Here is a 27,911-nt window from a genome sequence, read left to right on the forward strand (position 1 = left end):
TGATATATTAGTCTTATAAGTATGGAAATAACAGACATAACTTAACATAGTTTGTGAAACAAGAATCGGAATGAGTATCTGGTCTAGAGCTAAAATGACATCATTTGGAAGTTAGCTGAGCAGAATCAGAACAGTTTTAGATCAATGTGGTAACTTTTATCGTACAATTAACTACGTTTGCTAGTTTCCCCATTACTGAAGTCAAAATACTTTTTATTGATCTTTAAAAACAACAGAGAGGTACGTTACAACATGATGAAGATGAGCAGTTAAAACTGACTAATCCTTATGTTCTATTCATTACACAGTAATGATAACTCAAGACAACATAATGGGTGTAAAAGTGTAAACACATAACGCCTTTTGTGAACAAAACTGTTTCATTTCTCAAAATCTTTAAGTTTTTTATATATATAAAAAAGTTCTACATAATATGTAGCTTTCAGAGCAAGGTTGAACGAAGACTAATTACCAAAGTCAAGAGAGAAAGAAAGAAAGTTTGTACGATACCTTTAACTATATGAAAAAGTTAACACCGATTTTCTTTTTCTTTTTTTCTTCACATTTAAGAATTATTTACAGTATCTGGCCATGAATGTTTTAAACTCTGAAAGAAGTTTTAGGTACTGATCTTAAAGGTATATATCAAAATGACCAAAAAATGACTTACTTCCATTGTACATAGAATGCACAAATTATGATTCAGAAGAACTTATGGTGGTATATATGGTGTTTATGTTTATAAACTTATGCGAAGAAGTGATTTATTGGCAATATTACAATCTTTATTGGTTAGAGTTTAGTATCCCTTTCAGCAGGTAATCTACATGAGTCGTAAACATACAGCTTAACTACATGAGCTTTCGTTGGAAATCGAACAAGGGTGCCCTGTGCCGTCGACGCACACGCTCTGCGAGGGAGCTTCACAATCTTTGTGATGACAAGGGTTTCAAAATCAATGCCGATCTGCTAATATTACTCGAAGCTCTTGATTCGTCAATAACTGATTTGTGTGCGTGTGTGTGTAAATAAGAAATGTGTACTTACCTGATACCACCAAGTCCAAATATTTCATTTCCTGAATTGCTTCATAAGTTAATTTATTTCCATTTTTCTCCAAAACGGATAATATTTCTTCCCGCAGGCGCTTTTGAATATCAGGATTAGCCATCAATTCGTAGATAGCAAAACAAATTGTTGTCGAAGAGGTTTCAAAACCTGCATTGAAGAATACTGCTGCCTGTGCAATAAGGTCCTGCATGTCCAATTTAATATTATCTGAAAGAAATTTACATTTAAAAATTCAGTCAGTCATCAACTTATTCCTAGTTTATTCTTTGTTAACTAAAAGGTATAATAACTAATAAGAAAAACTAAAATTACAAAGGACGGAAATATCTTGATGAAATAATGAAGAAAAACGAAGAGGACGTTTATACCAAATGAATTGAAACCAAACACTGAACTTTGCACGCGAAACATAGTATCGTACTTGCTTAAATTTTGTAAATGTATGTGTATTACTATACAAGCCACTTCAAACTTTAAGGTCAGTCCTAATATGATTTCTCAATGATATCATAACCCAATCGTGCACTACTAACTTATCCTTTTAAGAAATATCAAGTTAAAACTAACTTCTTTCACTATTCGCAAGTGATATAATGCATTCCGGGTAGTAAGGCCGAATTCAATAAAAGTTATATGCAATCTGAAGACTCTTAAATTACACTTTAGTTGTTGTAGTAGAAATACTAAACTGCTCTCTGGCAGCTAGCTGTCGTGCTTGTGTATAGTTTGTGCAAGTCGTTCCTATTTTCCGTAGAAAATATTGTTTTAAAATAAATAAACCCTTTAGAGTGCATTTTCAGGAAATAAGACTTTTCTCGAACGGCTCATATTTTCACATTTTAATAAGACAGAAGTCTCGATAACCACTACAACTTTGAAATATTGCGCACCTACTTAATTTAATGTAAACTACCATTTATATTATACAAACCCCCGAGATTAAAATTAATAACCAAACTATTTTAAACAAGACTCAAAGGTTGATCATTAATTTGAAATGTTTCTCGCCCATTTTCGTATTTATTTGTCCGTAGCTTGCAACTGTATTTATTTACCTGTAAAGAATCAACTGTTCTCATTCTATTGGACCGTCATTGCAATTGAATAGAAAAATAGATAAAGAACAACTTTATGGAAGTGAATTAAATACAAAATAGTTTGCAATTTACATTGACTATTATACGAGAGAAGTAGCTCAAGTGGTAGAGCGTTGGCTTTCTATTTGGGAAGTCGTGGGTTCTATTTCCGCTACTAACCATCCAGAGTATTTTCCCAGGATTTTTCTAAGTTCTACCAGGCAAATGCAGGGATGGTACCTATTAAACAGGCCCTGGCCGATACCTTCCCAAATCCTTTCCATTGTAATTGTTCTTGTTAGATCTAAAGTATAAAATGGCCTCTGAGCCGTATCTGGTTATTGTTAAATAAATAAAAAGATAAATATAATGCTTATGTACAGTATATTAAACTGGAATGTATCTATTTCTTACCTTGAACGATATTATTCTTTGGATATTGTTCTCCATTGGTTTGGACGATATCATCTTCCTCAGGACCATCATCTTCCACTACCCCTTTGTTTTTTAACTCTAGAAGAAGCTGAAGGAAGTCCGGACGTTGAATATTGTTTTTCTCTCGGTAGTTCATTGTATCAGTGAAAACGGAAGTTAGAAACGCGTTCACAACAGGTGGCATAAAAGTCAGATGAAGTTTCTTAATAATCCCAGGGAAAAAGAAGATTCCGGATACTATCAATTTATTTCTGACTGATGGCTCAAATATTTTTCTTCCCATTTGTCGGAATTCTGCATTGGGGTTCTTCAAACTATTGCACTGAATACCAAAAGCGCATGTTGCTATAACGTCTGTTGCATATCTAGCAGCAAGGTCTTTAATTTCTATAACTTCATCGTTCTTTGCGTGGTTAAGAATTACATTTCCCAGTTCTTCTGAACATTCTGCCACTAATGAAAACATTCGTTTCATTTTTCCAGACGTGAACGTTGGTGAAAGTTTGCTTCTTAAGTACTTCCACTTATTACCTCTAATACTAAACAAATTCCTTCCCATTAAAGGATCATAATTTTCATCAGCGTGGAAAGTTCTGTCAAAAAAGTGATCAAAATCTTTCACTAGTACCGTCTTCACTAGTTCTGGATCCCTAATGAGTACAGCTGGTTGTCTAAGAAGGAAAATTCCTCCGAATGCATGTCCTTCAAGTTTATTGTATAGGTCCCTGTGAACACGGCCTATGTCGTTTTTCATCAAAATAACATCATGTAAATTTCCTGTTGCAAAAGCTGGCTTTACGTAAGGCACTCCACGTTTAGCCCAAAAGTCATAATTCCATGTCACATAAATGTAAAGTCCAATGATGAACGTTATAAGCCCTACCAGAAAATCGATCATTGTAGCTTCTTACGGACGCTGATGTCGTTTACTTCAGTTTGGGTATATCAATCTGCAAATTAGAAAAGAAAGTTTTACAACTGTCACAAACAGGAAGAGGTTCAATTTTAAAACTTTACGTGTTATTAATAGAATATTGAATAAGAGCTAACACTAAATAATAAATAAATAAATAAATATTAATAATACGATATGTATAAAGTCTTATAGGGGATTATGCGAAATACATATATGGGATATGGATAACCAGCGTCAAATTTACCGTTATCGGTTAAAATGTTAACGGATTGATTTCATTAACGAACTTGGGCGAGATAACCACTCTAGCTATCCACGTATTACAAAAACAGAATTCAAAAATTCGCTTACGTGTATGGGATATAGATAATCATTGTTAAAGATGCCGTTTACTCCTTAAGTTGTTAACGGATTGATTCTAGCCGTTACCCATTAAGTTGTTAACGGATTTATTCTAGCCGTTACCTATTAAATTGTTAACGGATTGACTTTAATATCAAACTCGGCGGAGGTAATCCCTTGCTATAGCGAAAATCATATTTTTTAATCGCTTACTTGCATGAGATATGGGCTGCAGATAGCCATAATTAAAATTGCAGTTTTCGTTAATATGTTAACGGATTGACTCCATAAATGAATTCGACAAAAATAATCGCTCTAGCTATCTATTACAGAAAACAGAATTTAAAAATTCACTTACATATGTGGGTTATGGGCTATAAAAGGCCACCGCTAAAGTAGACGTTACTCGTTACGACGTTAACGGATTGACTCAGTTAATGAAGTCGGTCAAGAAAGTTGATCCAGTTATTTCTTGCGAAAAATATAATTAAAAGCTGCTTATAAGTATGGAATTATGGACTGTAGGTAGTCACCGTTAAAATCATCTTTATCCGTTACGTTGTAAACGGATTGACTCCGCTAATGAATTGCGCTACGTAATCGCCCTAGCTATGTATTGCATAAAACAGAATTGAAAATTTCCCACCCATTCAAAAGTATTCTGCGAAGTAACGGACGGAGGGACGTGTACTAACAACACGATCTTATAAATCCCACTAGGTGATACTAATAAAGGCTAATTGCTACTGCAGTTCACCTACCCTACTGTTTTCTGCTTACTATTAATAATAATTTTATTATTATTATCTAAACAAACATGAGCAAGCTGCTACTACTCGATTCAGTATACATTATTGTTTCTGTCTGTTCTACCATGGTTTTCATACAATTTACCAATTTCTTTCTTTGAATTAAGGAAATAAATCTATTGTTTGTGGTTGAAATTTCTGTAGAATAAAGTGTTTTAAGTAGGTCAAATCAATGAGAAGTTGGAAGTCTACAAATACACAACATGTATATACAGGGTGTTTCAAAACAACAACGACAACGTTTGGGAGGTGATTCCTGACACCAAAATAAAAGAAAAAGTATAGATCAACCTGGATGCACAAATGCTTCCTTACGCAAGTTCACGATGTAACTTAACTGCCAAAACCAGGTAGTATGTTGGATATACCCACACCAAAAACTCACCTTCACCTTATCTCCATTCGCATTCAACTCATGGTGTGAGGGCCAATTGAACACAGACCTCCACAAAAAGCGACAGAACTTTCTTTGTTACCTCTATAGATGTTCAATGACAACTTTACAAAGGCAAATCAGTCTTTATGAAACATTAGTTTGCTTTCGCTGACGCTTCCCAATTGAGTCAGTTGCTTCAGGATAAGAGATGAATTAACACCAACTTTAACAAATATTTAGAACCAGGTTTGATAAAAGAAAAAAATGAAATGTAGTGTGTTTCTTTTGAGGCTTAAGAATAACTCCGATTGGATTAAGATCAATCAAGGTTAAGAGGGTGAAACCGTCTAACATGTATACACATATATTTGTGTGTGTATGTGTGTGGGGGGGTATTCCAAGTTCTGTAAGAACATTATACAACGTTCTTACAGAACTTGGAATACCGAGAAAGCTAATTAGATTAATTAAGATATGTTTAAATGAATCCCAAAGTAAAGTCCGGGTAGGAAAATTTTTGTCCACGAGCTTTCACGTCGAAAATGGCCTGAAACAAGGAGATGCGTTGTCGCCATTATTATTTAACTTCGTTCTGGAATACGCTATAAGGAAAATCAAAGATAACAACCAGGGCCTACAGTTGAACGGTATTCACCAGGTTATGGCATATGCTGATGATGTAAATTTAATAGGGGATGATAGGAGAACAATAGAAAGAAATGCAGAGATCTTATTAAACGCTTGCAGGGACATGGGTTTAGAAGTACATGCAGAGAAAACTAAATACATGGAAGTGCGTCGGGACCGGAATACAGCAAATTATGGATGCGTTAAAATATTAAATAATACTTTTGATAAAGTGGATAGTTTCAAATATCTAGGATCAATATTAACAGAGGAAAATCATATTCACGAAGAAATTAAATGTCGACTAAAAACAGGGAATTCGTGTTACTATTCGGTTCAAAATCTCTTGTCGTCGCGAATTCTCTCGAGGAATCTGAAGCTTAAAATATACAAAACGATAATTATGCCTGTTGTTCTGTATGGCTGCGAAACATGGTCACTTACTCTGAGGGAAGAACATAGACTGAAAGTATTTGAGAACAAGATCCTGAGACGAATATTCGGACCCAAGAGGAACGGGAGTGGGGAATGGCGGAAACTTCATAACGAGGAACTACATAATTTATATGGTCTACCCAACGTTGTTAGGGTCGTCAAGTCTAGGAGGCTTAGGTGGGCGGGTCATGTAGCTAGAATGGAAGAAAGTAGAAACGCTTTCAAAGTCTTGACTGGAAGACCAATCGGAAAACGACGAAATTAGGAAGACCTAGGCGCAGATGGGAGGACAATATTAAGATGAATCTCGCAGAGATTGGAATAGAAAGTAGAAACTGGATGCAGTTAGCTAAGGATAGAAGTCAGTGGAGAGCTTTTGTGAACGCGGTATTGAACCTCCGGTTTCCATAGTCCATAGAGTTAGTTAGTTAGTTAGTTAGTTAGTTTATGTGTGTGTGAGTGTGTGTCTGTGTCTCAATTTAATGGAAAGAACTGAAGATGGGAAACATTAGATGTCTGAGGTGTAACGCTCAGGCAGTGACTGCAGCTGTTGATAGTGGTGGTAGGTTGGTCTAAACTCAGCATTGCTTGAAGAGCAGTAGAACGTCAGTGTGCAACGAACTAAGTTGACAGTGATACTGTAAAATGGAGGATCTCTAGTATTGCACTTCTTATCATTCACGATCTCTTTAATTCCATTGCATGTTGCATTAGAGCTGTTTTGAGGTGAAAGATGATCCAAGGTCATATTAATCTGGTATGTTGCCGTTTTTTAGGTGTTTCCTTTAAATACAATGTCACCAATTGTTCCTCCCATTCAAAGGTACTGTAATATCTTGCAGAAATGACATTTATTCTGATTGAATAATAATTCTTAGAAAATAGTTTCAAATTGAATATAAGTTTAAAAAAAAGAAAAAGAAAAGAAAGAAAGAAAGAAAGAAAGAAAGAAACAAGCCAAGTCAACTAACAAGGGAAGTATCAATGAGCTCATATCGAAACCTACCGTAAAATTTCATTCAGAGGAAGGAAGTCTCACAGAAAGACCACACACAAAAAAGCAGCTGCGTTTTTCAAGTGGAATAAACTAAAATGGCAGATTGAGATGTCGCGTATCCATGTTGACAATTGCACAATACGTTCAGTACCACCCCTTGTAAAATGCCTGTTAATAATAAAAAGTCAATAACAACAATATGGGTACATACTATACCTAAGGGGAAGTCGTACGGTAAGGTGAACCTTGACGGCAGCCATCTTGAAATCCGCCATCTTGAATGCAGGTCAAGTTTTGTAAGTAGGAATTGGGCAATATGATTAGCGATGCAAAAAAGCCGGCTTTTTTGAATCGATGGTTTTTTTCACATAAAAAGCCTGCTTTTTTGGGAAAAAAAACGAGAATTTTGGAAATTTTGGCTTTTTTCATTTTCATGATTTTTCTATCTAAATAGCTTTCTTATAGTATATTCTATACTTAGATAAGAATTCCATGACCTAAATGCCATATTTCGCTCTAAAATAAGATGGATGGAGCACATGTTTTACGAATTAAAGCTAACATGAAGAATGTAGTATTTGAGGGCAATTTTAGAGGCTATTTAACTTTATTTTAACTTTTGAGTTATCGATATTTTTTCTTCTCGATATCATTTCAGTTTGTCGTCTGTTTCGTTTCTAAGAGCTTAGTACTCTAGCTTCTAACGCAGAAGTTAAACTTACGTTTTTCTATATATCCGTCAAAGCGTACGTTTTTCAATATATCCGTCTAACCGTACTTCCACATTTCTGTTATACTGTAGCTGTGCAACGATTTAGCAATAATTTTCCGGATACAACCTTGAATACTAATTTATACAAATAATCAGTAGCGGATTTAGAAACGTACTTTGGGACGGGTTTCTCTGATTGTTTCATTTTCTAAAATCTCCTAATTTTATTTGGGAGGAGCTTGAAGTTTATGAGTACAGGCATAACTAATACTGTATTTCGTTTCGTTTATATATTTAGCGATAATCTTCCGGATACAACCTTGAAGATCATTTTATACTGAGGATCAGTGGCGGATTTAGAAAAGTATTTTGGGAGGTTTTTTTCTTACTAATGTTTAGTTTTTCTAAACATGCGTAATTTTTATTTGACGGCAGCTTAAAGTTTATGAGTAAAGGCATAACTAATAGATATTTCGTTTGTTTTAGACATTCCGTAATTTTGGGGAACAGGCTTCAGTCCGAAAGACCGCCCCCCTAACCCTCGCAAAACCGTCACTGCTGGTAATTAGTAATAATAACGATTTAAAAACAATAAGAAATGAAGTCAGCAAACTCACAGTACACGCACTATTTCTACTTCATAGATGGAATGAAGAAAAGTTTAGTCAGAATGGTCGAATGCTGAGTTGAATTCCGGACTTCTCGATAGAAGCGCAAAAGCTCCAGTCAATCATGTTTGTTGTGCAGTTGTATTTATCTTAACTTAAATATATTCCGTAGTCATTTTTTTTTGTGTGTGTTGGTGGGGTGGGGAGAGTTCCATAATGATATGAAGGGTGTGAGCCAAGAACATGGTAACTAACAAATTTTCAATTGCTGAGTTACGCAGCATCAGATAGGCAGCAACGCATACCGCTTCGTTTAATCCCTCATGTATAGACTTATGTGAAAAATCAGCTTTCCGACTTTCAAAATGGATTGTGCAGCAGAAAATTTCTAATTTCGTAAAATAGTAAAATTATGGGTTACCATGTTCTTATCTCACACCCTTCATGTTCAATCCCTCTTGTTAAAAATACAGAAAACTTGAGGACTGAATAAACCGTGATGGTGCTTATATAAAACTGTAGAATTTCAAGAATATACAAAACCAAAAGCTCTAGGTGTGCAGTCTTTAAGTGTACCATATAAATCTAAGTATTTTTCTTATGTTTTATTTTAATTTTATTTTGTTCCAAAAAGAGGGTATGGAATATTTTGAAGTAAAAATACTACATAGAATTTTGCTACTTATTTGAGTATTTTTTTAAAAGAAGTATTTACTTTTAAGGTTGGCTGGTTTACACCAGCTGTTTTTCTTCTTTTTTTTTTTAAATAAACAACTGGTTTAAACCGAAAAAAAATAAAAGGTACGAAAAATGCGAATCGTGTGAACTTCATGGTGACGTTTTCATACATCAAACCATCTGCATTAGTTTTATTTCCTTTTCACCTTTTAATCAAGGTGTCCCATGTTCAATTCTCGGTCGAACCACAACCCTTCTTTCATGCGTAAACAAAGTAGCAGTTCGGATGTCACTTTAAGCGAAAGTCTTCTCCTTGATAACCTCGGTATTACGTAAGGATGTTAAGCCAGAACATACAAAACGAAACTAAATTGTATATTTCTGCATGCCTGAATGCCTGTTGTTTTATAAAGAAGACAAGGTTGCTTAAATATACTGATATAAATTGACAAAATTTATCGATTGCCTACGTAGCTTCCAACATTAGCTTGGATTGTACTTTCAATGATATGTACGCACTAAATTTGTAATTTAATACCTCAGTTTTAGCGTATGGTTATGATACGTTGACCTTTAAATTTTACATGCAAAGCAATAACAGGATTTTTTCCGTTATTGTTTTACATTTAGAGTAATGACGGGATTTTCCCGATGGCTAGGGCGGGAGTTTCTCAATTTAAGAAATTTACTGACCAGACTTCTTTAAGCTTATGTGACCTCTTCCAGCATAACCCCGTTGTTGCATAATAACACCAAGGCGAAACAAACTTATTTCTGTCAATATATAATATAAATACATAAAGCAAAATATCTAAACCCAAAAAAACCTGGTTTAAACCCAAAAAAAAGCCTAGTTTAAACTCCCCCAAAAAACGGGTTTTTGGCATTTTCAAAAACAACCATGGCTCTTGCCAACCCTGCCTACTTTTGTATGTAGGAGGTTAAAAAAAATCTTATTATATACATTGGTTAATCCTTTGGAATTCATAATGTAAATATGTTGAGAAGTAAAACTGTTTGAAATATCTTTTCGAAATTCATGGTTTATTTTCGAGGTTTTATATTATTATCGGCATCAACCACTAATTAAATGACTTTTTGTGTTGTAGAGAAGCGAAACAAATTCTGGTTTATCAATTTAAAGCAGAATTTTCAAAAAAAAAGCCAAAATTTCCCAAGCAAAAAAGCGAAGCAGAAAAAAACGAGTTTTTTTTTCAAAAAAGCCGTTTTTTTCCGAGCCCTTGCATCTCTAAATATGATACATGATTTTGGGCTAGAATTTAAGCAGAAAAGAGTGGTAGCAATAGTTTTAAGATACGTGCATTTGGTAAAAAGTTACAGGCATATTTCTTGCGTATCTTTGCATGTGCTCAATTCCAGAATGAAGCAGCTGTCCAAAAATAAGTTGTAGCTATTGAAATGTAACTCCTACTCGATAGTTCCACAATACATTTCAATGAAGGACGAAAGAAAAGCAGAAATGAGGCTCATCGATGAATGAGAGAAACACAAATTCCGTTGACATCAGGCAAAACGCATAACCACTTTGTTCTCACACTGCCCTTCATATTGGCGTGTAGTTGTCTGGAGGCAATATTGCACTGGCACTATGAACGCAGGAGGCCGCTCTTGTGTGTACCCAGTTGCATACCATGAATAAAAAATCATGTCCCTGAACCGTGGAGAGGAAAGCTGAAAATGAATGCAAGACTGCAGTTTTAGTATATTGTCTCTGTAGTAAACTTCAAACTGAATATCGTCTCTCGAGATCAAAATTTCTGTCAATTGACAGTAAAGAGCCTTCCACTGTGAAAAAAAAAAAAAGTCCAATGGCTGAATTTTCCCTGTGGCACCGAGAGGTATCTGGAGAAGAGTAATAGTGCTATTTGGAGGAATGTCTTCAAGACAAACGGTATCACTGTAAGCTGTCCAAGAGTCTAGAAGCAGAGCAGACTGTTCTGCACAGAAAGGGAAAAACGCTTCTTTAAACCAACATTTCAACTCTGATTTCCCCATTTTCCCAGATTTAGTGGCAGTGATAATGAGTGTCAGCCTGAATTTGAGACAGATCAGAGGAAAATTGCACATACCTGTACAGCATTTAATATAAGGTTTTTGTTATCAGCGATTTTGGCTAAATTTTCGTATTATCTGGTCTATCTCCGCTTCTATTCGACCGATTTGAACCAAATTTTCAGAGTAGTCTTTCAAAAGTATTTAGTTGTGACCACCGTAATTTCAAACAAATCATCAGAAAACATCTACATGGTGTTTAAACTATTTCGTACTTTTCCAAAGGAATCTTCATTTTGTCCGGCTTGTATCTCCGCCCCTATTCAACCAATCTGGACCAAATTTGTCGACTAATCTCCTACAAGTGTGTAGCTTTGCTCAACAATATTTGGGACAAATTGGGAAAATATAGAGGATGTTTCCTATATTTTGGTATTTTACAAATTGTTGGACAGCTCTTCATTCGGGAGTTGAGCACGTAGAAACATATACAATAAATATGCCTGTAACTTTTTTACTAAATGTAGTGTAGTGAATATTAAGGGTCTTCACTACAGCGAAATTAAACTACAGCTAATTTTAGAGTTTTTCTGTGTCTTTATCTGTATCTTCTGTTTTTCTGTATATCTTAAAACTATTGCTACCATTGTTTTTCTGCTTAAATTCTAGACCAAAATCATGTATCATATTGCCCTATTATTTACAATGCTTGACCTGCATTCAAGATGGCTGCCGTCAAGGTTCACCTTACCGTACGACTTCCCTTTAGGTATAGTATGTACCCGCATTTTTGTTATTGACTTTTTATTATTAACAGGCAGTTTACAAGGGGTGGTACTGAAAGTATTGTGCAATTGTCGACATGGATACGCGACATTTCAATCTGCCATTTTGGTTAATTCCATTTCAAAAACGCAGCTGCTTTTTTGTGTGTGGTCTTTCTGTCTCCCTCTGAGTGAAATTTTACGGTAGGTTTCGATAAGAGGTCATTGATACTTGTAAGATTAAGTGAATGACATGAGTTATATGACATTATTATCAATGTCATAAAAAAAAACAATGCAATTTTTAACTTTTAAATAAACCTCGTATGAAAAAATTCTAAGAATCTCTCTCTTTGCGAGCATATACATATATGTTTGTAAGTGTGTGTGTGTGCTAGTTGCGATAAAAATCTTTCTGAACTCCTTATATGGTGAAAAAGAAAGAAAATCTCTTCGTAGTGCATTCAAATGAATAGACTCACCACCAGTTTTAGCTATTGCATCAGTCGGTTGCCTTGTGAGTAAAACCGGGATTTTCCCTTTGGAGTGGAAGCGCAAAGAGCCTGGTAGAAGAAGCAAGTTAGTCTGACTTTGATACGAAGACGAGAAACAACGTACAACCATGTAGTGTTCGTAAATTAGTACATTTATATTGCTAGTGCAATACTAGCACTGCAACAAACTGCAAGTGTATTAAGTAGTAGTAAATACGTCATGGAAAATGTATTATTTTAAAATCAGAAAAATGTGAAACGGTGCGAACTAGAATCCTTCAGAACTACACCTTCGAAAGTAAATTTCTAGTCCATCTTAAAAGTAAGAAATTCAGCGTAATTAAAGTGGGAAGCCAAGAAAAAATTACTCTACTGTCGTTAAATGCTTATTCATGAAATTCCCAAGTAATCATCTCTTCATCCATAACAACGTGAGTGACCAGTGAAAATGTGAAACAATGAGAACAAATAATGAAGTGAAATTCCAACTGGTAGCCCGCGACTTCCGCAATCGTAGTGCAAAGTAATGGGCCAAGTGTAAAAATGTTTTATCGTATTTAAATTGGATAAACCAGAGTGCCAATCTGATTTGTGATCTGATTTGTGATCAAAATGTAGTGTAGTGAATATTAAGGGTCTTCACTACAGCGAAATTAAACTACAGCTAATTTTTGAGTTTTTCTGTATCTTTATCTATATCTTCTGTTTTTCTGTATATCTTCAAAACAAATAAAAATATTCGAAAAGCAGAACGTAGTGAACTAGACAATACGATTTTGCATGTGATACCTTTTCCACAATTCACCAATCTGGTTTTGGTATGCCGCTATTTACAGAACTCGCAAAATATGATAAATCTATCTACAGTTGTAAATCGAAAGCAGATAGATCAGTTACAATAACGCTATCACATGCAAAATCATACAGAAAGATATTACAGAAAAACTCTAAAATTAGCGGTAATTTAATTTCGCTGTCGTGAAAACCTTAAGTGTGGTCAATTAAAGTTACAATATCTAAATTTCACGTATCATTTCAAAGTAATATTACCATACATAGCATTATAGTTTAAATCTATATTTTAAGGTATAAAAATATTTAATTTGTTTTTTGCTTTTCAGTATGATTATATTAATGCCTATACAGCACAACAATATTCGTACTATTGAATTGTATCAGCACTAGAGAGACAATTAGAATCTGCCTTTGACGTCAATTTCCCAAATGTTTTAATCCGAACTCTGTGGTCCTAACTTTATTGTCCAGTGGCTATATAGTCAGTGTTGTTGATATTCCCGTATCCACACTGAGACTAACTTAGAAAGTGGAATAAAACAAGTGACTTTGACTAGGATTGAATCTAAGACTCTTACAAGAATAGCGCCTAAACAAATAGAGACGTCCAGGATCGAACCCACAATAGTTGTATTTGACTAATGCGATTAAGCACTTATAGGAACCGAACCACGTACACTTATGATTAAAGTGCATTTTGTACCATGTATCAGTATGATACAAGTATTACACATCAGGTAAAATTTTAAAAATAATAAATCATTGTCGTGTGAACGGTTAATTAAAAGACCAACCTTAGTATGTTCTATGAATGTTTGAAATTATTACAAATTTTAAATATATAACATAACATTACAAAATATTTGGTGTTTGATTTATTTTATGTTAAAACCTTTAAATGTTCACAAGTATGAGATCCCCATCTTTTTTGACCCATAACACATTCCTAAATTCTGCTGAGAACACTTCCCTCCTCAAAGATCCCTACTTTCGAGATTTCAATGGTTTCGACCTCTACAGTCCCTTCCCGAATGCAAACTTAATTGGAAAGGCACAGTCGTCAACTATGCCTCAACATATATTTAAATACAAACACACTATCTTAAAGAATTATAACGTTTTGTTCTTATTTAAATTCTACATTTAACCTTCAGTTCTACATTTTATCTGGTGTAATATTTTAAATAATTTTTGCAGCTCTCTTAGACCTCTATAATGTTAATTATGTATTTTGTATCGTGACCGAAGCCCACTTCTAAACTTACTGTATTTTACTTGCAAAATGTGTTTTTGCTTTTACTTTTAACTTTTCAGTGTATTTTCTACAAAACTTTCGAAAGATATAACGTTTTTAATTTTCTGTAAATTTTACTAAAATAGTTACGTATTTTCAAATTTTATTTTATTTCTTGTTCTTTTGGGAACAATAGATATGTCTACTTTTATACAAAAGTACAAAAGTATTTAATTGCAATTAAACATTCAGTTCATACAAGACTTTTCTTTCTTTTGCTCATCTCAAAGGTAAGTTGGTAAGTTTCCTTCTTTATGTCAGTTTGGTCGATATTCCCTATTTTTCTAAGTACAACTTCATCCTTAGAAAATTCGATCGGCTACCTCTTGTCCTTAATTTTCCATTAGTATTAATAACATGAATTCTGTTTTGGCATCCGTGTTATACGTAGCCCATGATACATCACTGTGTCGAAATAAGTAGTTATTTTCTGCATTATTTTCGACAAGCCAGTTTAATTATACATTTGCAAGCTACGAAATATAACTTCATTGCCAAAAGGTTTTGAAATTATTCACTTCTGTGTGTTTTTGAGAATCTTTATTCAGGCACCGGGTTTATAACTGATCCCACCATTTTGGAAGGACTTAACATTTCGCATAATTAGTTCCTGTGAATACTGTGATGTCCGGTAATTGACATTTTCACTTGAATATTGCACAAATAAAGGCACTCTACGGATTTTGAGATTTCATGTATTAGTTTTATTGAGACGTTCTTACTTTGTGTCCGGATCTGATTGCAGATGCTAAGGACCGGTGGTTATTGCGGAGCCTAAATTGATATCACGTGGATTCCATATAAAGAAGAGAATGTCTAATTTCAGTTAATATAGTTGCCCCTTCTAGATTCCAATCGGACTGCCCTTCATTGCTAACAGTAATAAAAATACCTAGTTCCGAACAGCACAAATGAATATTGTACCTGTTAACCTATTTCTGGAAATTTCTAATATCTAAGGTGTATATTGTAAGAGCAATTTCTTCATTTCGTGAAGACTGAAATAACTTTGGTTGGTAAAGTGGCATTACTTCGATCCACCCACTCCACAAGTAGCTGAAAACAGGTATAGTGCTGCCAAAATGTTTTGAGCCGTGGCAAAAATGCGAACTAAAGCTCACACCCACGCGTTGAGCCAGTAAGAGTTGTTCAGCTGTTGTTAAAGAGACAAACTTAGTGAAGGGGAGTGGAATTCCTTCGGCCGATAGCAGCGCTTGGAATGGAAGACTAAGTGTCAAGTCAATGTGGTAAATTTATAATACAGTATTTACCCGAATATAAACTTTTAAAAAATGACCTGAAATTCTTGGCGATTGTTTATAATCGCTTAGTAGGAGTTTAATTGTTTTTCTCTTAAGGTTGGTGTTTTTATTTTTTATTTTAAGGATAAATGTACATAGCTTTAGTAACTATAACTTAACAACATGGAAACCAGTCAAGAAACACAGTTATTGACAGTTTTGTATTAATTTATGGACATGCGATAAGCTGCATGCTGCCTACTTTCAATTCATTTGCATTTTTTAGAATGGATAGAGGAACTACCCAAGTTTCTCTGGAGTCGTGCATGGGTGCTCATATGAGCATATTAAACGTATTCTCAAAATGGACATTACATTTTTAAAGGGAGCTTATATTCGAATTAATATGGTATTTATCCATATTTGGAACTGTGCTTTCATGTGTAGTGTTGCATTCTTTCATTTTGAATGAAATATCTCATATTATCAGTGTTTTACTTCACTATCATGTTCTAAGTTTTCCTCAGGTCGTCCTTCTTCCATAGAAAACCACCTCTTTCATATCTCGATGACTAAAATATAGTCCCTAATATAACATATGTCCTAGTCTATCTCATCTCTTGTATCCTGAAGTTATCATGGATTTCGGCATCTTTTCGTTTTGCTTCGTATTTCGTATATGTTTAATTTTGCGTCTCTCGATTGCAACTCTTATAATCCTTTTCTGTTACCATTGATGTGAGTTACGTTTTGATTGCATTAGTAATACACCGTTGTCTAGGTTACAGTAACAATTGCTTATGTCGTACGTACCTTTGAGATCGTGACATTCTGTAATTCCACTACAAGCACCTTCTTCCAGAAATCTTTCGGTATCGTTTTTCCAGTATCGATATTTTCAGTATCGTTGTGTATGTGTAAAGTGATAAATATTTTGTCTTGTTTCATTAATGTGTGCCGAAGCATGTGTTTCTTTTCAATTTGTTGTGGATGTGATGCATCCGATATTTTCACCTTGGTCTGCTAATGAGGTTGCCACTTTTATATAGAGCTCCCGGTACATTGTTCTCTGTATAAGGACTTCTCGTATTCCTTTCATTTGATTAATGTTGTGTGTTTTTGTCATGTTATTGTCTGTGAATGAGAGAATGTAAGAATGATACAGACATACTCTGGTAAGTGTTAGTATATTTTCCTTTTAAAGTTTCTCTGGAGTATTTGTGTATCATGGGGCAACGAGAACCTTTTCTTTGAAATGCAATCTTTCAGTTTAACGTCCAACGTGTTTGTCTTTTAAGCTAAGGGAGATGTTAATTGAGTCAAATGAATGATGATGGAAGAATTGTTGAATGAGAAAGTGGGAGGAAAGGGAGTACCCCGAGAAATCCCACGCACACGATGTTGTCCGCCACAAACTTACTTTGTCGGGGATCGAACCAGGAAAACCAACGCACCAGAGGTAAGCATTCTATCACTGACCCACCGTGCCCCCATCTTAGCTTTGAGCAGACCATGAATAGCAATATCTGTATTTTTACATTTTGAGAAATAGTATGTATTTTAAATATGTTTACCATGACCAAACTTCAAAACTTTTAAAATTCATTTCTCGTGTGAAAAGTGGAGAGGATCTGTTATAAAACACTATACTGCAATTTAATCTTTGATAATTTGTTGAATTTATTGTCATATCAAAGGCAAAACCCAATTTTTCTTTGATATATCAAGAAAGAATCAGTTCAGACAAGTCCTTTTATCTTCTTCCTCTTCCTCCATCTGATAAATTTTCAACTTCAATGTCAAACAAAAATACGAAGCGAGATAACTATGCAATAAACCAAATGTCAAACACTTGAAGTTATTATTTAAAATCAAAAGATACAATATTCTCCCGGCTCAAAATATTGTCATATTTCACAATATTTCACAATAAATTGAAAAGAAGTACTAAGCATAACTTAACTACTCTTCAAATCAAATGAATTCGCTTTTAGGTACCTTGAGTGCAAATGATTTGTTTAAACTAGGTTTCTTTAAGCCTGCGTATCATTCGATCGTGATTCAAGTTTCTTGGTTCATATTTCGGTTTTGGTATTTATGAATTTTCTAAATTTGACGATATATTTTACTCTTTACACATTTCTGTTGCTCTTTCATTTCATTTATCTTTGGTTTACGTTCGTATTATTGAGCATCGGGTCCAATACATATTTACTGACGTAACTATATTTAAATACTTACATATGAGTAACTATTGAATAGCTTTCAAATAATAATTAATGTTTAATTTTGCTTAATAATTTGTTAAATGCTGCCTTGTTAATTAAAACGTTAGTAGAGTAAATTTTCTTTTTATAAGAAGTTGAACTATTAGATTACATCATCAGTAATTTCACCGTTCATTGTGTAGCCCGTGCTGACCAGTCAACGCTAATGAATATACAGGTACAAATACGATAATAATAATTTACAATTTACAATATTTACAATTCTTTAACCGCATCTAATAATTTATTTATTTATTTATTTATTGTATTTCACGTTTGGGTACCCATGATGATCTCTATATTCCTCAGAATATCATAAAAGTAAATAACTAAAATGTAAAGGGAATAATGATTTATATATTTGAACACAAATGAGCAATGTTCTTGAAATGTATGTCCGAAAGGGTTTAACTTTGAATTAACACACTCGTATTTGTGTCTTACTAGGGATGATACCATATCGGGACCAAGTACCTGTGGAAAACCTATATATCGTTTGCAAGCTCATGCCATGAGAAATACAAAACCATTTTCAAATCATGGGCAAACCTGCAAGTGACCCTATAAGGGGACAGTTTGTTGGTGTTTGTGAACCTATGTATGGCATATTTGACAGAAGTAAAAGTGAATGTTACGATGCATCACGCGTAAGCGCGTGGGTCCATCATGATCCTTTTTGGCACATTGCTAGAACGTGACCCGGGTAAGGGTTTGATAATATCACTTTGAACCCAGATATACCCATTTGGTCAATGTTGCGAACGATTTGTAAATACAATGTGGCAGATGGTTTCTGTATCGCTGGATGTATATCCATGAAACGTTTCATAAACATCATTCGTCACAAGAGAAAATATACTATAAACGTATTTCTCTCCCAAGAACTCCAGTTTGTCAGTGTTGATAATCAATTATCAAAATATGAAGTTGTAAAAGAGGTTCCAGACGATGAGACGTTTATACACAAAACTTGTCAGAAACATCATTACATGCATAGAGACAAAACCTGAAATAAACATCGTTACACAACAACAACAACAACAACAAACATACTGTGGTTGTTGCCATTCCCCAAGCACCCTAGTCTGTTTAGCCGCATGCTCATGTCATTAGATAATATAAAAATACCTCCTAGCTAGTATACTGCAATTTAAGAACTTCCATTTTGAAAACGTTAGCAATACTGACAGGCTGGGGTGTTAAGGGAACAACCACAGCAGTGTTGGGCAAAATCAATTGAAATCAATTGCAATTGATCAATCAATTGAAAGTAATTGCTCTGAAAATCAATTGCAATTGATTTCAATTGCAATTGATTTCAATTTGGAATTGACAATTAATTTCAATTGCAATTGAATTCAATCATAAAATTTGCGATTAAATTTTCGTCAATTGTTAATTGTTAATTGGTCACCAGGCAATTGAATCTTTTAATTGTTAATTGTCAATTGCAAAGGGTGCAATTGAAACATTCAATTGTTAATTGCAATTGACAATTGAAACTTGTAATTGTTAATTGTAATTGTTAATTGCAATTGAAATCAGCAATTAAAACTGAAGATAAGATATGTGTATATTGTATTATCCACTTGTTACTGTTTTACATATTTCAAATAAGGTACTTATAAGAAATGCTGGATACCTACCATCCCTTTCTCCCCTGGGAAGAAAGCCGTGAAACTAAGTATTTTTTAAATATATTATGTTTATGGTTCTATCCCCCTCGAAAGAACTCTATATGCCCGTCATGCATACAATAGGAATGAGCACGAGCGAGTTCGAGCGAGTTTTCTTTAAAACTCGACTCGACTCGAAGCAGACATCTTTGAGTTCGACTCGAGATCTCGGCTCGAAAAATTTCCCCCAACTCGACTCGAATTCGGATCGAGTTTCCAGTCGAGTCGAGCCAATTCGAGTTAAGTAGTTTGTGTAGTTGCAAGTACTACTATCTTCAAGTATCCTACATAGACAATATAATTATCAATGATACTACTACTACTATTATAACTAATTATTATTATAACACCGTGTACCTGTATAAACATGGAATATAGGCGGTTTGTATCGGAATACTAAAAATTAGTTAACTGTCGATCTCGGTGGTCAAGAAATCTTCAGGAGGCAAGGACATCGGTCACGAGGTTCTTGGTTTGAGTTCAGGAGGAGCAAGTATTGGGCTCGAGCCAAAAATTGTTAGAAGGGGACTCCAGCCAAACATGTTTAAAACTGCTCGACCCGGGTTTATTGTTGTCAACGACTCAAGCGGCTCGCTCACAGCTCATTCACTTATCGAGCCGAACCGAGAAGTGAGCCGAGCCAACAGCTTAGATTGCTTATCCCAACCGAGCCGGTTCAAGCCATTGGCTCAATTGAGCCCAGTCGATGGGTAATCCCAACCAAGCCAGCTCAAGCTGTACGCTCAGTTGAACCGAGCCGAGCCGGTTGACATCACTATTCCGGTTGGGCTTCTACTTTGGCTAAAAAATTGGACCGTGCAGTTCTCAGCCTTGATGGTAAGAACTACAAAAAATTATATGAAATCTTTAGTTTTACGTCCCACGCTTATACCGGTTAGGCTAAAGGAGACGGTTATGATGGGAAATGAATGACATGAAGAAAGTGGGAGGAAACGGGAGAACCCCGAGAAAATCCACGAGCACGGTGTTTGTCCACCACAAAGTCCAAACTGCGTGAGCTGGGATCGAACCAGGGACCTCAAGCACCGGAGGTGAACGCTCTACCACTGACCCACCGCGCCCCCTGGTAAGAACTACAGTATATACTTATATTGGTGCTCACGGCGTCATTAACTTGTTCCACCACCAACGAATTTCGAGGTACTTTGTTTTGCATCTTTTGTGCGTGTTTTGTGTCGCTTTGTGCGCCTATTCCCACATTTTGTGCATCACCGGAAGTGGGTCAAAATGGGCCTACAAATATGGCGGAACAAATTATTGCTCTTCCGCCACCAATGAATTTCGAGGTCGTTTTCTTCACATCGTTTTGTGCCGTTTTGTGCGTCATGGGAAGTGGGTCAAAATGGGCTTCTAAGATGGGACGAAAATGACCAAGAGTTCCGCTACTATCGAATTTCGAGGTCGTTAATTTCACTCCGCGTACCCTTTTGTGCGCCTATTTCGACGTTTTGTGCGTCACTGGAAGATGGTCAAAATAGGCTTCCAAGATGGGACGAAAATGACCCACTCTTCCGCCACTATCGAATTTCGAGGTCGTTAATTTCACATCACGTACCCTTTTGTGCGCGTATTTCGACGTTTTGTGCGTCACTGGAAGACGGTCAAAATGGGCCTCGAATGTGGGACGAAAATGACCCACTGCTCCGCCACTACCAAATTTTGTGGTCCTTCCTTTCGCATCGACTAGTGAATGTTTCGTGCCGTTTCGTGCCCTTATTTCCACGTTTTGCGCGTCACCAGACGTGTGTCAAAATGGGCCTCTAAAGTGTGACCAAAATGACCCATTGTTCCGACACTATCGAATTTCTAGGTCGTTTCTTTTGCATCGTTTAGTGCCTATTTTTTTAAAAAAGTTTTATGTACCTACTTCCTCGTCTTGTGCGTCGTGAGTTAAACAAGCCTTTAAAGCGGGAGTTAAATGGCTCACTGTTCCGCCACTATCGAATTTCGGGGTTGGTTCTTTTGCATCGTTTAGTGTGTATTTTGTACCTTTCTGTTCCCCTACTTCCACGTTTTGAGTATCACCAGAAATGCGTCAAAATGGTCCATCAATGTGTGAGGAAATAGAGCCATTGTTCCGCCACTGTCGAATTTGGAGATCGTTTCTTTCGCATCGTATAATGCCTGCTTTGTACTGTTTTGTGCTCTTATTTACACTTTAGTGCGACAACCAAAATGGGTCAAAATGGCCTACAACTATAGCGGAATAACTTAATGCTGTTCCGTCACCATCGAATGTCGAGGTCATTTTCTTCACATTTTTTATGCATGATTTGTGTCGCTTTGTGCATCAGTGGGAGATGGTCAAAATGGACCTTGAAAGTGATGGATATGTCTTTTTCTGCCATATTTGTAGCTCGTCTTTGACCCACTTTCGTTGGCCTACAAAACGTGAAAATATGCGCAGAAACGGTAAAAACATGCACTAAACAATGCGAAAAAGCGACCTTGAAATTCGATACTGGTGGGAGAGTGGATCACTTTTCTTCCCACATTGAATACCCATTTCGACCCACTACCATTGATTCACAAAACGTGGAAATAGGCTTAGAAAACGGCAAGATGATGTGAAGGAAACGACCTCGAAATCGTTCCTGACGGAATAGCATTAACTTGTTCCGCCATATTTGTAGGATAACATTGACCCATTTCCGGTGACGCAGAAAACGAGGAAATAGGCGCACAAACGACACAAAAAATTTCCATGTAATTAAGCTAAATTTCCATTTAAGTTTGTAAGCTTAATTATATGGAAAATTTTATACATTTTTCCTTTACGTTGGTCTACTTTACGTTGATTTGGGACTTTTAAATTTTATTCAGTTTTCCGCTGAAAAGTATCTATAATTCAACAAGGAAATAATTATTAATTATAATTATTATCTATATAATTGAATTCATTGTAATTTGTTCCATAACAAACACTTTACCATTTCGTACTAGCTGTTATGCCCGTTCTTCGCATGAATCAGATAAAATATCAATGTAAACGAACTGAACAACGAGAGAACAATTAAGAAACATTTCTAAAATTGGATATAGTTTGTGTGAATATATATCCAACAACGTGCATGTGTTTTCATTGGGAAGGCCGATGGGGGCTGAATTTGAACGTATACACTATCGGGGGTGTCACTATACGTCTGAGCAACCCCAATAAATATGGATTCGACACAAATTCTACTACTTTTACATGTCCCGGTGAAAAACCCCTCAGACCCCCTATGTTCGTATTGTGAAAAAATTTCCTCTGGCCCCCACTAACCCCCAACCAATACCGCGAAAACTATGAATGTGACAATAACATCTGCCATTTTCTACTACTTTTTACATTTGCCGGTAAAAGTCCCTATAATCCTCTGGTTCCAATTTTGAAAAAACAAAAAAAAAAAAAAAAAAAAAAAAAGAATGCCTCTGGGCTACAGCCGATGGGGGCTATATTTGCAAGTCAACGCCTGTGGAAGTATCACCATTCATCTCAGCGACAGCAAAAACTATGGATTTGACACTAATATCGGTCACTTTCCATTATTTTTACATCTCTCGCAATTTCCCACCCCCGGTGACTCCCGGCCCGCATTTAATGGTGGCTAAATTTGAAAATCATCGCTAATGAAAGTATCACCATTGATCTCAGCCACCGCCAAAACTACGGATTTGACATCGGTCATTGTGGATTATTTTTACATGTCTCGGAATTCCCCCCTCTGGTGACCCAAGGTCCGCATACAACGGTGGATGAATTTGAAAGTCATCGCTAATGGTAGTGTCGCCATTGATATCAGCAACCGCGAAAACTATGGATTTGACACTAATATCGGTCATTTTGGATTACTTTTACGTTTCGGTATCCCCCCCCCCCCGTTGACCCACGGCCCGCAGCCGAATACGGTGAATTTGGAAGTTAATGCGATCGGAGTTCCACCATTGATCTCAGTGACCGCGAAAACTATGAAATCGACACTGATATCGTTCTACTTTTACATGTCCCGTTAAACGCTCCCCTGAGACCCCCTGGTTCGAATTTTGTTGAAAACGCTTTGCCTTGGTGTGGGACCTAGACCAAGGTATCTTTGACCAAAATTTGGTAACTCTCGGTCGACTTTTCTGATCCCCAGGCCGATCCCGGTAAACGTCCCCTGGAGACCCCCTAGTAAGGAATTTAAAAAAAAAGTCTTCGTCTTGGTCTGGGGCCTAGACCAAGCTACCCGTGACCAAATTTTGAAAAGTTTCGGTCCACTCGTCTCGTCCCCAGGCCGCACAAAGGTAGACAGACAGACACACGAACAAACTCTATTTTATTTATATTAGAAAGGTCAGATCCGCCGTTATTGTATTAGTGCGGTGCTTGAGCGATTGATCGTAGAAATTCAAACTCCGATGAGTGATAATTTCATAGGCTTGTTTTATTACAAGTTTAAACTCTTTAGTCAGTAGAGAGGAGGGCGTGAATCATGGGTCAGAGTTGATGACAATGGGTTTTGGTGGGTCTGTGGATCACAGTGGGTAAGAGTGGTTTATGGTGGGTGGTGGGTCAGAGTGGGTCACGGTGGGTCGTGGGTCACGATGGGTGGTGAGTCAATTGATCGTGGCTAAAGGTTTCATTGCCCCACGCCCTCTCTGAGCTACAGTGTTGAAAATTAATCAGTGAAAATCAATTGCAATTGATCAATCAACTGAAAGTAATTGCTGTGGAAATCAACTGCAATTGAATCAATTGCCAATTAATTTCAATTGCAATTGAATTACAGAATTCAATTGCAATTACTTTCCACCGCAATTACTTTCAATCAATTGATCAATTGCAATTGATTCTCCTTTTTCAATGGCCAACTGCAATTAACAATTAACCATTACTTATTTCAATTGTTAATTGCAATTAGCAATTAAATTTACAGATTAATTGTTAATTGTTAATTCAATTGAAATTTGCCCAACACTGAACCACAGTATATTTGCTGTTTTGTCAAATAATGTTTATGCCAAGTTTTGTCTCTATGCATGCAATGGTCAGGCAACTTTTCGAAAAAAAAAAATGAATTCTAGAATGCTCGGAAACACTGACAACATGAGTGCTTGTGGGCTTACACTAACATACTACAAACCTAGTATGGATTACACTCTAATTATGTCCGCCAATGATGTAGATTTCATACGAAAATTTTGAACGTTCGCATTGGTTGGCAACACTGCCAAACTAGAATGTTTTGGAGACAGGGACACTCACACTGTTTTCCATTGTCCAATACTGCTTGTGTCACATTTGTCATGTATTCGTTCAATGATGCGCACATCATTTGTAACATTGTGATGTTTTCACTTGGTTCGCAACACTGACAACCTAGAATGGTTGGTTGACGGTCACATTCAACGTCTTTTGTAGCAGGGCCAGCAAGAGAAGGTCTCGTGTCTTGTGATGTTTCTGCCAAGCTTGATATATAAACGTCTCATCGTACAGAACCTGTTGTACAGCTTTATATTATTACAATTGGTTGGCAACTCCGACAAACTGGAATTCTTGGTACAGAAATACGTTCACAGTATATTTTTTTCTTGTGACGAATGATGCTTATGCCACGTTTCATGGATATACATCCAGTGGTACAGAAACCATCTACAAGATTTTATTTACAATTCGTTTCCAACACTGACCAAATGTTTACATCTGGGTGCAAAGTGATATTATCAAACCTTTGCCCGGGTCACGTTCTAGAAATGAGCCAAACAAAGATCAAGATGGGCTCAGGTCTTATGCGTGATGCATCGTAATATTCATTTTTTTACTTCTGTCGAATATGTCATACAAAGGGTCACAAACACTAACAAACTATAGGGTCAGGTTGCGGGTTTGTCCGTGATTTGAAAACGGTTTCGTACTTTTCATGGCAAGAGCTTTCAGAAAATACAAAGGTTTTCTCAAGACACTTGGTCCCGGTATGGAATCATCTCTAGTTAGTAGTATACGACTACACTTTTCTGACATAAGAAGACACCAGAAGACCAACACGATTTCATGCGAACACCGTATGACCGCGAACGGTCGATGAGTGTGATATAGGTGGTATGAGTGTATAGTACAAGCAGCACTACTGCGAAGGTGTGATGACCTGAAGAGTTAATTTGATGTCACATAATTGTCATTGGTAGTGTGGTAGAAGACAGCTTACATCAGTGCTGTGTTACGCATATCATCATGAGCTGACAACAGGATTAGAGTTCGAAAGGAACGGAAAGGCATGTAATGTGTATTGCAGTGTCGTGTAGTCCCATAGGTTGTGTCGTGAGATTCCTATAATTAGTTGAAATCAAATTGGAGACAAACTGTACCAGTCAATGGCTTAAACTGCAAGTAGTAATAGTACTAGTACTACATATATTACTATTTTATAAAAAAAATATAGTCTTAGAGTATTACAAAAGCTGTTCTATATATGTATGGCCAAATTATACTTTCCAAATATAGTAGTTACCAGAATTCATAGCGTCAGGTATTTCAGTGTTCGATGTGTCTTCTCTGGTTTCAAACGATGCTCTGGCAACGCAGATTTCATTGCAGAATGTATTGGAGAACTGCGAGGAAGACGTTGTTTCATTTCTCTTTTACAGCTTTACAGAGTTCACTCACATTTGTCAGATGCCTCTTGCCCAAAGCCCTTTTATGCAGGATCTAAAGAAGTGCAGTAGACTTTACAGGTGTATCGTTGAAAATTATTCGGCTAACCTCTTTCATAGAATGCGAAGGAGGATTTTGCGTTGTGTGATGATCTATCTTGATGGATATGCAGACCATATTGATCTCTCTTCCGTACATTTCTGTTAACTTCTGCTCGTAGGTCGGTCTCAAGATCTCCTCCTGGTAGTACTACGAGTTGATTTTGTAGTTCTTCTACACTTCGCGGCTCTTCAATTTGCCTCGGTGACAGTCGCCAGCGAGCCCAATGAACCCTTTTGAGAAAGCCGTTTCGCATGGTTGGACCCACTTTGTGAAGAGCTTTACCCTTTGACTCTATACATAATGACTCTTGGTTTAGCGGAAAGGTACAGTCACATCTCATCTAATGAAGCGATGTACCGCCACCTTTATTGTGCCAGATGCTACTCGTAAAGGGGAGCCGCGGTGGCTCAGTGGTAGAGCGTTCACCTATGGTGCTTGGGGTCCCGGATTCGATCTCAGGCCCCGCCAAGTGAACTTTGTGGTTGACAAACACCGTGTGCGTGGGTTTACTAGGGGTTCTCCCGTTTCCTCCCACTTTCTTTATTCCACCACTTCATTAATTACTCATCATCACCGGCTCCTTTAGCCTAACTGGCCTAACCGTGGGACGTAAAACTCAAAGATTTCATTTTGCTACTCGTAAAACTTTTTAGTGTTACTCTTGCGTTCCCATCTGTAAGCATCAATAAAGTCATGACTGCTAGCCTTGAATATCTTTTTATGACCCAGTCGTTGATGCAAGTGTGGTTCCCACAGACACATTTAGACGTTCCAACATCGTCTTACAAATGGAGATTTCTCTTGCATGACCTTTTTACATAGTTATCCCTGATGCTGGTGATGGCTTGTGTGTACGATTGTGTTCTCGTCTCTTTTATTGGAAAAATGAACGCTGGAGCCACAGAATTCTCATACTCGCCTATTATATCCTTGGTTATAGTCAAATCAATGTCACAATCGTGCTTTACACTGCGTCCTGATCACGCAAGCCTTAAATTTTGCGTCGTAAAAGGCTATAATATAACGCTCTCCAAAGCCACTCAGTTTTGGCAGCATTTTTGGCCCACGTGGAAACATACACAGTTCCTCTCAACTCACACACTACACTGATAGAAGCGCCTGACAAAGATCTTGCAAGTTCAGCTTGTTTGGTATGTATGTGTGTGTGGGAGGGGAGGAATCGAGTATGTTCAACCATGCACGGAACAGTCGTCTGTGTAATTTATGATATTATTAATTAGAAAATCAAAAGAGTGTGTCGCAACATAATGTGCATTCAGTAAAGTGAGTCATCACTCAAAAAAGGTTGGGAACTATTGACTTATTGCACTCACAAGTAACACTTCCCAGGTGTAACACTCCGATTTTGATAAAATTTGGCAGGCAGATACTACACTTAAAATAAATGAATACGTGTTCTTTTTTTTATTTACTTTTTTCTGCGGAAGAACGGTTTCAAGAGCAAAAGCCCCGACTCAGAATTTTGAAACTTAGTAGACTGAAGTGAACGAAATTGTGCACAGATATTGTAGACGTAAAATAAGGGAAT

General features: G+C 36.4%; 2 protein-coding genes across 3 annotated transcripts in view; one reads left to right on the forward strand and one right to left on the reverse strand.

Annotated features, from left to right (window-relative positions):
- Positions 1 to 27,911, forward strand: part of LOC145668594 (cytochrome P450 6k1-like) — a 172,579-nt gene that overhangs the window by 51,521 nt on the left and 93,147 nt on the right. The window lies entirely within an intron of this gene.
- The window catches only part of LOC145668593 (cytochrome P450 6k1-like), a 47,868-nt gene that overhangs the window by 8,453 nt on the left and 11,504 nt on the right, over positions 1 to 27,911 (reverse strand). For both annotated transcript variants that reach the window (XM_081736611.1, XM_081736610.1), the window contains exons 2-3: positions 2,562 to 3,532; positions 1,048 to 1,278 (exon numbers count right to left, since the gene is read on the reverse strand). In XM_081736611.1, the coding sequence (XP_081592737.1) occupies positions 1,048 to 1,278; positions 2,562 to 3,480 (1,150 nt within the window). In that variant the 5' untranslated portion in view covers positions 3,481 to 3,532. The remainder of the gene's footprint in view (positions 1 to 1,047; positions 1,279 to 2,561; positions 3,533 to 27,911) is intronic.

The sequence above is a fragment of the Thermobia domestica genome, chromosome 13, assembly GCF_964235325.1.
Source record: "Thermobia domestica chromosome 13, izTheDome1.hap1.1, whole genome shotgun sequence".
Classification (NCBI taxonomy): Eukaryota; Metazoa; Arthropoda; class Insecta; order Zygentoma; family Lepismatidae; genus Thermobia; species Thermobia domestica.